At 29.1% G+C, this 12285-nt stretch overlaps 2 protein-coding genes across 4 annotated transcripts; both read left to right on the top strand.

Moving 5' to 3' along the window:
- Window positions 1-714: 714 nt before the first annotated feature.
- Window positions 715-11911, top strand: LOC113867024 (GDSL esterase/lipase LTL1-like). Of its 2 annotated transcripts, XM_027501937.1 has the most exons (6): window positions 715-742; window positions 10046-10255; window positions 10573-10700; window positions 10840-11082; window positions 11168-11420; window positions 11512-11911. In XM_027501937.1, exons 1-6 carry the CDS (start codon window positions 715-717, stop codon window positions 11745-11747), a joined length of 1098 nt encoding a protein of 365 aa, XP_027357738.1. In that variant the 3' UTR covers window positions 11748-11911. The 2 variants fall into 2 exon arrangements, with proteins under 2 accessions (XP_027357738.1, XP_027357737.1); XM_027501936.1 differs by lacking the exon at window positions 715-742 and having other exon boundaries at window positions 9988-10255.
- LOC113867025 (uridine kinase-like protein 5) lies at window positions 2162-7548 on the top strand. Of its 2 annotated transcripts, XM_027501938.1 has the most exons (14): window positions 2162-2183; window positions 2272-2363; window positions 2600-2669; window positions 2787-2902; window positions 3226-3322; window positions 3723-3802; window positions 5168-5362; window positions 5462-5545; window positions 5608-5668; window positions 5832-5892; window positions 6622-6715; window positions 6814-6886; window positions 7226-7308; window positions 7402-7548. In XM_027501938.1, exons 2-14 carry the CDS (start codon window positions 2316-2318, stop codon window positions 7546-7548), a joined length of 1209 nt encoding a protein of 402 aa, XP_027357739.1. In that variant the 5' UTR covers window positions 2162-2183; window positions 2272-2315. The 2 variants fall into 2 exon arrangements, with proteins under 2 accessions (XP_027357739.1, XP_027357740.1); XM_027501939.1 differs by lacking the exon at window positions 2162-2183 and having other exon boundaries at window positions 2280-2363; window positions 6826-6886.
- Window positions 11912-12285: the final 374 nt, after the last annotated feature.

Genomic DNA, 12285 nt, shown 5'->3' with positions numbered 1-12285 from the left:
AAAATAGTAGAATAGAATATAAATTTTATCTAAATGAACAGTACTATTTTATCATAATTAATATATTTTAAAAATTATAATAATTTTATTCAACTTTTTCATAATGAAAATTTACAGGTAAGAGATTATAATTAGAAAAAAAAAACTTATAAAAATATATTGCATAAAATGATTAAAATGATTTTTAACAATTTTTTAAGTATAATTTTTTAAAATATGTTTTTTAAATATTTTTATTAAAAAAGTTCATATAAATTTTAAATAATTATTTGTTATAAAATATTAAAAAATATATAAAGTATGGATAAGAATGTAAAAAAGAAAAACTATAGTACAATACTTTACTTCCAAATACATTATTATGAACAGAAGTAGAAGTAGGTTAAGTTACTGTAGACTCAACTTATTTAATAATTTTAAAATTTATTTATTATCAAAAAAATTTAAATAAGCTTGTATTAGAAGAGGCTATCAGACTTATATTTAATATTATAAAATTTAAAATTGTATTTATTTTAAATTTTAATTATTTTATATAATTTATATATAAAATTTTTATGTATTATTATAAAATTAATAAAACTTAAACAAGCTAATATATCAAATTTAATAGACTTTTTTTAAGGTTAAGTCATACCTATTTAATTAATTAAATTTTTTAAAAGATTGAATTTAACCTTTTACTTGAATAAGATGGATCAGGTCATATATAAGATGTCAAACCCTACGTCTCTATTAAATAGTGTGGCCTACTACCCTGTTAAGAATTTGAGCTATGATAACTAAATCAAATAACTTACAGGATAAGCTATCATTAACAAATACTTAAAAATAAGATAAAAAATGATAAATTATTCCATCTTATTTTAATCACCAAACGAGTCCTTAAAGTATTGGCGCATGAATTCGTGCCATTTATATATTAGTCAACTTGTATATCCTGATTCAATTAGAATTTCTTTACGTAAGAGTAAAAATAGACTGAATTTAGCAAGTTTTGGAAGGTTTGAGCTCTATTTTACTTTTACATTCAGGTTTTGAATCCTATTTATCTAATACAAGCTATTTTTTAAGGCTTCATCTTGCTTTTTCAAAAGCTCAATCTTACCTACAAGCTTATTTAAAAGTCTTAATTGTAAATTGTAATAAAGAGTTTTAAATAGGTTAAAAAAATTTATCTATAGAGACTAATACCAGCCTAAATAACACAAGTCTTTAAAATCATAATAATAATAATAATAATAATATCTGACTTTATTTAAATAGACTAGCTTGTTAAATTTAATAGACTTTTTAAATAACCTAAAACTTAACCTTTTTAACTAAATAAACTTTTTTAAAAACTTAGTACGATTTATTTAGTAAATAAAGCTGCCTATCTTATGCCTGGTCTAAACTAGACTTATTTTACTCATTCTGTCACACTTAATACTCCTAATACAAGAGAGTTTGAAATCCAAGCTAAGATTTGTTGCACAGGAACTTAAGGGAAGAAAGATAGTCCTGCAAATACCAAAACCATAAAAATGCCTAATTAATTTAGAAAGTTTTCCTCTACTTCTTCTTTTTTTGCCTCTAGCTTTTTATTACTTTGTTTAGTGAACATTATTAATGCATATTTTAAGGCATGGGAGTAGGGGAGTTTTCTCTTTCAACTATTTGTGGCAATTTAAAAAAGAACTTTGGTCATAAGGAGTTAGCATCAGGAAATAAATAAACATAATTATTTTGAATGGTATTTTATATGTTTATTCCCCCCCCCCCCTCTCTCTCTCTCTCTATATATATATATATATATATATATGATAAATTATTTAATATACTCAATGTTCAACATAATTTCTATAAATAGAAACTAATACCGATAACATGACGATGAATTCTATTTACTAAAATAACGTGTTTATTAAACTTATTGAAAAATGTCAATAACAAATTCTCCACAACACTAGCAAGGTTAAAGGGTGAATAATGCCTTTTACCGTATGTGTTGGGTTGTTTTGATCTCAAGTGTAGTTGAATGTGTTAATGTGATAAAAAATTCATAAATATATACACAGAAATAATAGAGATGAACAATTTTGAAAGAGATCAAGCTGCATTGCCATTGAATCTCAACAATAATGACAAGCACACGCTCCAATCCAATGCCTGCAAAGCTCCCAAACAACCCTTTTTCATTGGTAACAAACAAATATTTTCGTTGATAGTTTTTTAAATTATTGTACTTTAATTTTTTTGTTTGTTTTTTCATGCAATGAAAACTTTTAGGGGTTGCTGGTGGAACTGCATCGGGAAAAACAACTGTGTGCAACATGATAACTACACAACTTCATGATCAACGTGTTGTCCTCATTAATCAAGTAAATAATGACACAATTGATGTTTTCCTTTTCCTTCTGTTTTGTTGAATGGAAGCAAAAAGGATTAGCTAAATTTTAATATTTTTTCCTTTTAATTTTGGCTAAACTAATGCTGGATTGTGTATACTTTTCTGGCCTATTTGTAATGATAACTATATTAGTTTCTTTATATTATTTTATATGCCAAGAATTGATACTAAAATTTTCATATAATTCGTTCACACGCAATCTCATAGGACTCGTTTTATTACTCATTAAGTGGCAAGACGCTAGAGAAAGTTAATGAGTACAACTTTGATCATCCTGGTGAGTACGTAATGAACGTTTGCTCCAAATGTGTATGGCATATGAGATAGTTTGATTTAGAATTCGTTTGAAAGTCTAATCCAACATAAGAATAATTGTCCATTACTAAATTTTCAGATGCCTTTGATACAAAGCTTATGCTTTCAAGTGTGGAGAAATTAAAATGTGGACAACCTGCTATTATACCAAATTACGATTTCAACAGTCATAAGAGAATTGAACCTGCACGTCAGGTACTAATTTGTATTTCAGAAATCAGAAATATCAGGTGAGATTTGGGTGATTATTAGTTGAGATTGAACTCCTACTTTCTAATTAAGTGTTTGATATTATTCAGCTTATATTTGTAATTGCCTCAATGTTACAGTTTTAATTCTTAATTTTATTTTTTAATGAGATTGGTGTGTTAAAAGTAATCAAGCTATTGAAATAACTTGATTGTGATACATCATAATTTACATGTCATTATGTTACTTTGTTTAGTGTAACTCCATTTTTCTAATGCATTCAATGAATATATTTTCTTCACTTTCCTTTTCATTTGGGTCACTTGTAGGTTCACCCTGCAGATATCATAATTTTGGAAGGAATATTAGTTCTTCATGATTCTCATGTTCGTGATCTTTTGAACATGAAGATCTTTGTTGATGAAGGTTGGTTATCATAGAATTTTTTTTCACTCAGTATCACCAACTTTATTTCTCACAAAAGAACATGAGAATCGAAAATTTCACTCTATATCCCTCCTTTTTTTTGTTTATAAAATGTAAGCTTAAATATGATAGCATCATAAATTTATAAAAGGATGTTTCAAAATATTGTCATTTTTTCTTTCTTGAGCTTGAATACAAGATAACATTAAAACTGTCTTTATTCTTTCTTGGGGCTCAAATTTCTTTAGAATGAAAAAATATTGTGAATTTCTTTCAATGTCATTTACTTTTTCTTATTTCTATTTCCTGATCTTTGGATCTATCAATCAATAAACACTATATTTAGTACTACTAATACAAATATATAGTTAAAAATACCACTATTGTTTAACCAATGCAGATTCCGATGTGCGCCTTGCACGAAGGATTCAACGTCTCACTATTGAACGTGGGAGGAATATTCAAAATGTTCTAGATCAAGTTAGTAAACTTACTCTTGGTATATCTATATTTATCTATATAGTATCCATTTCAATTCTCTGTTCTAGCCGCACGTTTTGTAACATTTTGAAGGAAAAATGACTGCATGTACATTACAGTTAGTGATATATTATTTATTTATGAGAGAATGCTTATGGGAATTAAGGTTATATGTTTTAAGCAATATGGTTAAGCCATAATTCTGTGTGTTGATTGAGTACCACTAGTACTCCTTTTTAAATACAACTCGTCATTTTGCTGGGATAAAAGAAAAAATCATAATGCTTTGTTGTTATAATTTCCATCTAATCACGATAGTTAAGATCCAAGGTCGTTACATTCTTCATTTGGATTATAAAGTAAACCATTTACAAAATTTCAATAATAACTTCATGTGAATTAAGTAGATAATTGTAACACAGTTTCTTTTAAGTGGAAACAAATATATTCAACTGACAAAATGATTAGCAATACGAAGCAAAGATAGATAAAGACTCAAGAAGTATCTTCTTTATATAATGGTTGAACTTTACAAGAAAAGGTTTTTTTTTTTTGTTAGGAAGTTAACTATTTTCTAAGCTATCCTTCTAGTGTACAAAATAGGTATACAAGAGGAAAAGAGGAGAACAAAAGACAAATAGTCTTGCATTGAATTATTAAAATGTGATTCATTAGGTTATCGATTATGTGAAGTTTGGATTTCAAAAATTACAAATTGGAAATGAAGTTGGTGTGCTCATTACATTACCCTTCTTAGACTTAAAGTTGTTGCTAGCTACTTTTAGTTTCATGGCTTGTTGGTGGAAACTTGTAACTACTGGTAGCATATTTCCTTCAATGTCCCTAATTGCTAAGCCAGACCCCATTCTGATTCCTGTTTAATAATTTGATATAACCTTGTTCTTAAGCTCTACATTTGATATGATTTCTCAACTTTTAGTCAATTCTATATACAAATCTCCTATATGCATTTCTATATGACCACCTTCTTCATTAATTGGTATTTATTGGTATACCCGTCAAACATGCCAAAAGCAAATAATGCTACAAGATGAGACCAAAAAAAAAGGAAAAAATGAATATACATTTTTATTTTGCCTTTGAGAATAGATAGTGATTTTATAGATTAGTTGTTTGTATGAAATAAGATTTGGTATCTGTGAATGGTGGATGAAAGTTAAATAGTAAACCCAAAAATATATCAATATAAAATGCAGAAAGCATAACCCTACATCATTGTAAGATTGATTGTGTTGATAAGATGCTTTAAATAATTTTGCAACTTTTTATTAGCATATAACGTTCAAATTTGTTTAAAATGTTTAGAAATTAACCTCCTTGACTAATTGCAAAATAAATATTCAGTATTCCAGATTTGTAAAGCCCAGTTTTGAAGATTTTGTACTACCAACAAAAAAGTATGCCGATATTATCATCCCACGTGGAGGAGATAATGATGTTGCCATTGACTTAATAGTACAAAACATACGTATGAAGCTTGGCCAACATGATCTGTGTAAAATATATCCCAATATTTTTGTTATGTGTTCAACTTTTCAGGTAAAAATTTTGTACTTGTATGCAATCTTATAGATAGAACAATAGAATGTAGGTAAATCTTGGGATGATGAATCTACATTGGTATGTGTTTGTATTTAGGTCAAGGGAATGCATACTCTCATCCGTGATGTCAAGGCAACAAAGCATGACTTTGTTTTCTACTCAGATCGTCTCATTAGACTGGTATGCAAGTTTGTAAAAAATCATAAATATCAAACATGATGACTTATTTATTGTCTTTAAAGGTTGTTGAGCATGGATTGGGTCACCTTCCTTTTACCGAAAAGCAAATCACAACACCAACAGGTACCTGTAACAATTGTATGGGTATATTATCTTATTTTGTAATAAGAAATTTTATTATTATTTTTTGGAGTAAAGTAAATCTCTTACGTTGTACCACTAAATATGTTCTAAAGTTAATAAATAAAAAGGTTAAAATGTTCTAAAGTTTATCCTTTGGCTGCAGGGTCTATATACTCCGGTGTAGTTTTTTGTAGCAGGCTATGTGGAGTATCAGTCATTAGAAGGTACATAATTCAAGTGTTTTTTTATTCTATGAATAATATTTTTTGTATAAAATAGAGTACTTGATTTGATTCTGTAGATTGCCAATTAAGATGCTTAAATTTGAGTTTAGAATTCAATTTTATTAAATAGGACATCTTATCCTAGAATGCCACAAGCCAAAGCATGTCATTCTGGATGTAAAATTTGAGAATCTTAGCCACAAAAGTGGAAATAAACATTTGTGTCTACAAAGTTATATGCAGTTTTTCACTCAAAATTGTAAACTTGAAAACTCATAAAATCGTAAATGAACTTTTTGTAAATAAGCATAAACAACATTGTTTTTTAGGAATTTTAACTTTAAAAAGCTAAATTCTTATGCTTAATATGAATAATTAAGAAATTATTTTTAAGAAACTTTTAGGAATAATTTTTAATTAATTTTTGTAAGAAAATATTGTTACTAGAGTTTTAGAAAAGAATTTATAATATAAAAATACAATTATAATCTTTAATGTTCTTAAATTTAAATATAATTTATGTTTTTTCTCTTTATTATTAATTCGTTATTATAGATTATTTAAAGAATTATTTGTGATTATAATTTCATAACTCTTAAGTTAATTCTCAAAAAAAATAAAACTCTATACACCAATTTTTTTCCTGTAATTTTTAAATGTCTAAAACATATCAAACTTGTTTATTAACACTTGTATTTGAATTACTCTCTCTTGCAACGTTAACATCAGTGGAGAAAGCATGGAAAATGCATTAAGAGCATGCTGTAAGGGAATCAAAATTGGTAAAATCCTTATCCATGGACATGGTACAAACGGTCGACAGGTTAATGAAAGCAAAACATTGTTCCACTTTGCATTTTCCTTTTGTTGTGGCACTTAGCTTTTGTTTATTATCTCATAATCTCACACACTGTGATGCAGTTAATCTATGAGAAACTCCCATCAGACATTGCTAGTCGTCATGTGTTGCTACTTGATCCAGTTCTGGCCACAGGTTTTCAAACTCTGTTTCAAAAAATTTTCTTTATAGAAAATACTTGTGTCGGCCCCTTTATAAGCACAAAATGTTTCTAGCTAAACTTTTCAATTTTTTTCTTTTAGAAATTTTTATGCAATTACAAATGAAAATCATATAATAATATATAAATGATAGTATTTTACTAATTTATATTAAATTTTGAAACATGACTACTTTCCCTTAATTTTAAAAAATAACTTTATTTTAATTTTGTTTGTTATACTATAGTCCCACATGTCTTGTAATATTTTAAATTCATATTGTTGTATTATTGTTTCATAATTTTTCCTAGAGTCTAATAGTTGTAATTATCAGGAAATTCTGCAGTGAAAGCTATCTCTCTGCTTCTCAAGAAGGGTGTACCAGAATCTAATATTATATTTCTAAATTTAATAGCAGTGAGTCACTTTGAATTTTTGCTTCCTTTTTCTTACTTGTGTTTAGCAAATTTGGATTCCTTGCACCATTACTAACAAATGTGCATGATGCAGGCACCAAATGGAATAAACGCTGTTTGTGAGAGATTTCCAATGATAAAACTTGTAACATCAGAGATTGATGCATCATTGAATGAGAATTCTCATGTGATCCCTGGCTTGGGTGAGTTTGGTGATCGTTACTTTGCCACTGATGATTAGCACAACAAGCAAGTTCATAGTTGAGTGACGCCTTAGCCAAACTTGCTTCAAGTTTTCAACTAGTAGATTTAGTTTCATGATAATATAATATCACTATCGATAACAAATTTGATGACAGAATTTATATGAACATGGAGAACTGTTAAATTATGAAATTATTAGTGGCTCACATGAGATGAAAACATTAAAATTATGAACAGAAGTTCTATATTAATTAGTGCAATATCTAATGTTGTTAACCAATTTGATAAACTTCAACGGTGACAGGTTCTGTAAAATGTCCTGCAGATTGAGATATCTTAATAATGAATAACCGAAAACTTGGTTGCTGATAATAAGAGGTCACTAATATATAACTTTTTTTGACATTTCATAATGCTATAGCATTGTTTTTTTATGAACTTACAATGGCATCGTGATGCCTTGTGAATCTTAGTTATAGTTAGAATGGTCCATGTATAAATCAAGCTTCGAAAAAGGCTATACAGTCATTAACTTCTATGCATAATAATTCAGACACTATTTACCAAGAAGGACACAAAAAAAGGACAGCAATCATTGACCGAAGACCATATTCATGCTTTTTGAAAATATCAATCTTGTTATATATATATATGCCCTTGCTAATTAATGTGCAATAACTTAATCAATGTATGAAGCAAACAAACATCGTTGAATATATACTCAAAATCATGGCCATTTATAAGTTTATTTAGCCTTCAAGAAATTTGGTAATTACATATAACCATGTAAAAGAACATTATACCAATAGTGGGGAAATCATGAAATGATTGCTAAATGATTAGATAAAATAAAAGTAGCTACCATCTTCTTGAGAAAAGTAAAGAATGAGATTAGGCTAGGGACTAAGAAAACAACTACATACCTGTTTTAGTACACAAAAGGTCCTAACATGCTAAGCTGTGAGTACTGCTTAAGAATAAATGAATAATTATTTTATTAATCCTCCAACTCAATTTAAAATATATATAATAATTGATGGGCACTATATTTAATTTGCTTTTTTAATGTAATTTTCTTTTCTTACACTTTACAAAGTGAAAACAAAATCTCAGGAAACGATATGTTGGTAGAATTTTAATCGCCTCAGAAGTGGGAAATTCCAATCACTGCACCGCAGTCCCTGCTACAAAATTAATTTGGTTGACCAATTAGTCATCACCTACAAAGGATACAGGTTAATGTCTCAGAAATATTTCAAATCAAACTGTCAAGAGTTTTAAAGCTTAGCACCCAAACAATTAGAGTGGTTGGTATTAAAGGTAACTTCAATATAATATATTTCAATAGGTGGAAAGTGAATACACATCCACCTCTTCCCTTAATATATATTTTTTTAACTTATGAATGAGAATAATGCTAAATGGTAAGGATTATTTTGGCAATATTTCTTTTCTATGATGTCAATGAGAATTAAAACATTCTCTTCCTGCGTACCGTTGTTCAACACTTTTATTGGTCATTAGCAAGTGTTAAGTTTAGTATAAGCTATTAATTTCTTATAAGATGATATATTATGGTTCAAATCCTTGTTGCTATAAACATATATATATTTAATGGCTTATTGTATTTTGAATAAAATTAATTTTTGTGAAAGACTTCCGTAAAAAAAATATATTGGTCACTACCGAATAGAGATATTATTTTTAACACCAAATATCTTTAGTATCAATTTACAAACGTTCAAATAATTAGTTTGAGATTTTTTATTTTTTATTTTATAATTATACATACCATGATCAGAATTATATCAGTATTCTGTAGCTCTATGAATCCCCACTGAAATAATTTAACCTGTGATAATATTGTGTAGTTGTGTGACCATGTATGTTTCATTTATCTTCTTTTCAAGCTCGTAGAAAGTGATTTGGGTAATCACCCGTTATTATTTCGCTCTTAAAATTGTATTACGTTTGTTTTAAATAATAATAATCTTGTTAAAACAAACAAAATCCATTTCATATAGCGTTTCAATGAAGTCTCATTGATTAATTAATAATAATTTGTTGTATAATACTTAAAGCTACAGCTTAATTTAACCATTTGCATCTGAGTTTCAGAAGGTAAAGTCTTCAGTAAAATTTAATGAATTAAAAGTATATATTATAAATTTCTAAAAGTAGTTAATGCCGGAGTAACATTACTATATATCTTCCGTTTCTAGATTAATTTCAATGAATCGACCTATCCCATTTATGTGTGTCATCATCTCAATGCCACCATTTTCAAAATTAGAACATAAAACCTTCAACTTCAATAAAGAGCACCTTAAATTAACCTCCTAAGCTAGTGGGATCTTCAACAAATCAATCTTGGGAAAAGTTCATTATATAAAGACTTCAATTCCTAGAGTAGTTCTCCATCCACAGCTCTCAAGTTACAACTAGTCCTTAGTTAACACACCAACCACACATTCAAAGGTTCATTTCAATGGCAACCATGTCAAGTTTTGTTCCTTTGACCGTCCTCAGTATAGTTGTATTAGTAGTTGGAGGCATTGTGTCTGGGGCAGAAGCTAGGCCAAGGGCATTCTTTGTGTTTGGAGATTCACTTGTTGATAGTGGAAATAACAATTACTTGGCTACCACCGCACGTGCTGATGCCCCTCCTTATGGAATTGATTACCCTCCATCTCATAGACCAACTGGTCGTTTCTCCAATGGCTACAACATTCCTGATCTTATCAGTTAAGTTCACATATCTCATTCACTTTTTCTGTTCCCCACCTTTTTAGGTTCAACATTCATCTTTTTAACTTTCGTTTTCATCATGCACATTGGAACCCTTTTTGTTAATGTGCCATTACCTATTGTAATATAGAGTTTAATTTTAATATGCTGTTAATACAAAATTTTTTACACCATTAATTAATCAAACATTATTTTAGTTATAACTTTTAAAGTAATTATTATAAAAGTTTATAATCTTTATTAATTAGATTTATAAATTATAAACTATGCATAGTTTCAAAGTACATACATGTCTAACAGTTGGGTTGTTCAGGTCAACGACTTGGTGCTGAGTCTACATTGCCATATTTGAACCCAGAATTAACAGGACAGAAGCTCTTAGTTGGTGCCAATTTTGCTTCAGCTGGAATTGGAATCCTTAATGACACTGGAATTCAGTTTGTATGTGCATCAGAATACATAAACATGACCCAAGATAAATTTTGAAAAAATAAAAACATTTAGTTTGTAAATTTTAAAATTTAAGGCTAATTATAAGGATTGCACTTGAAATTGATTGTGTGGAACTTATAATTTGCAGGTAAATGTAATCAGAATGTATAGACAGCTAGAGTATTTTAAAGAGTATCAGAACAGAGTGAGTGCTCTAATTGGAGCTTCACAAACTAAGAGTCTAGTGAATCAAGCACTAGTCTTAATCACTGTAGGTGGCAATGATTTTGTAAACAACTACTACTTGGTGCCAAATTCTGTAAGGTCTCGCCAGTATCCACTGCCAGCATATGTCAGATATCTCATCTCTGAGTACAAGAAGCTTTTGCAGGTAACACCCTATTGATTAAACACAAGGACAAAGGTTAATTAATGTCTTATGATACTTATTTTTCTCAAATATGTATGCATTGTAGAGGTTATATGATCTTGGAGCTCGTAGAGTTCTTGTGACTGGCACTGGGCCTTTGGGTTGTGTTCCTTCAGAATTGGCCCAACGTGGAAGAAATGGACAATGTGCTGCTGACTTGCAACGTGCTGCAGCATTGTTTAACCCTCAACTTGAACAAATGTTATTACAACTCAATAGGAAAATTGGAAGGGACGTTTTTATTGCTGCAAACACAGGACAAATGCACAACAACTTTGTCAGTAACCCATCAGCATTTGGTATGTGACACTAAACTATGTACTAACTTTCACACAAGGTTGCCATGCAGCCATTGCTTTCTTTTACTCATCTATTGGTTGCTTTGTTCAGGGTTTGTTTCGGCAAAAATAGCTTGTTGTGGGCAAGGACCCTACAATGGTCTTGGGCTATGCACAGCACTCTCCAACCTGTGCCCCAATAGAGATTTATATGCATTTTGGGATGCATTCCATCCATCTGAAAAGGCCAATAGGCTTATTGTCGAGGAGATCATGTCTGGTTCTAAAACTTACATGAACCCAATAAACCTCAGCACCATCTTAGCTTTGGATGCTATTAACACATGAAGATATACACGAACCCAATAAATCTATGCACTTTGTAATGGCCTCACATGCCAGTTTCATGATGTTCATTGCTGCTTTCTTTTATTGTAATTGTGATTTAGTTTCATATTCCTCAATATCTAATTGGTGAATTAGAATATTAGCGGAAGACAAACTTCCTTTTACTTAAAATTAATGGAGAATTTAAATGGTGGAAAGTACTAAGTAATTCTTGAGTCTCAGTATTAATAAAATGTTATTTTTATATTTTCTTTTATACCAATATAAAGTGAAAGAGAAAAGCTCACATTTTTACTTTTTTTTCCTTTTCTTTAAACTTCTATGTATCTAAAAATGAAAAACAAAAAGAAAATTCGTCCACTTTTTGCACCAAAAAACTTTATCATAAACAACTAAAAGTATTATGTCACAAATAATTAGCTACCATTAAAAAAAAAAAAAGGTACACTCAACTAACTAATGTGTTTGATATGAAAGAATGAAGAGCATTGCTAAATGGTATGAATGAATTTGGTGGAAAAAATGACGAACTCACCTG

This window comes from Abrus precatorius, unplaced genomic scaffold (genome assembly GCF_003935025.1).
Source record: "Abrus precatorius isolate BTA unplaced genomic scaffold, Abrus_2018 Scaffold5, whole genome shotgun sequence".
Lineage (NCBI taxonomy): Eukaryota > Viridiplantae > Streptophyta > Magnoliopsida > Fabales > Fabaceae > Abrus > Abrus precatorius.
The sequence above is the reverse complement of the archived record's forward strand: the minus strand, read 5'-3'. Positions and strand labels throughout refer to the sequence as shown.

Excerpts from the sequence above, each read along its gene's own strand:
- LOC113867025 (XM_027501938.1), top strand. The coding sequence starts at position 2,316 with ATGATAACTACACAACTTCATGATCAACGTGTTGTCCTCATTAATCAA. Across the intron at positions 2,364-2,599 it reads GTGTTGTCCTCATTAATCAA|GACTCGTTTTATTACTCATT; the intron begins GTAAATAATGAC and ends GCAATCTCATAG. Across the intron at positions 3,323-3,722 it reads GAAGATCTTTGTTGATGAAG|ATTCCGATGTGCGCCTTGCA; the intron begins GTTGGTTATCAT and ends TAACCAATGCAG.
- LOC113867024 (XM_027501936.1), top strand. The coding sequence starts at position 10,000 with ATGGCAACCATGTCAAGTTTTGTTCCTTTGACCGTCCTCAGTATAGTT. Across the intron at positions 10,256-10,572 it reads CAACATTCCTGATCTTATCA|GTCAACGACTTGGTGCTGAG; the intron begins GTTAAGTTCACA and ends TGGGTTGTTCAG. Across the intron at positions 10,701-10,839 it reads ATGACACTGGAATTCAGTTT|GTAAATGTAATCAGAATGTA; the intron begins GTATGTGCATCA and ends TATAATTTGCAG.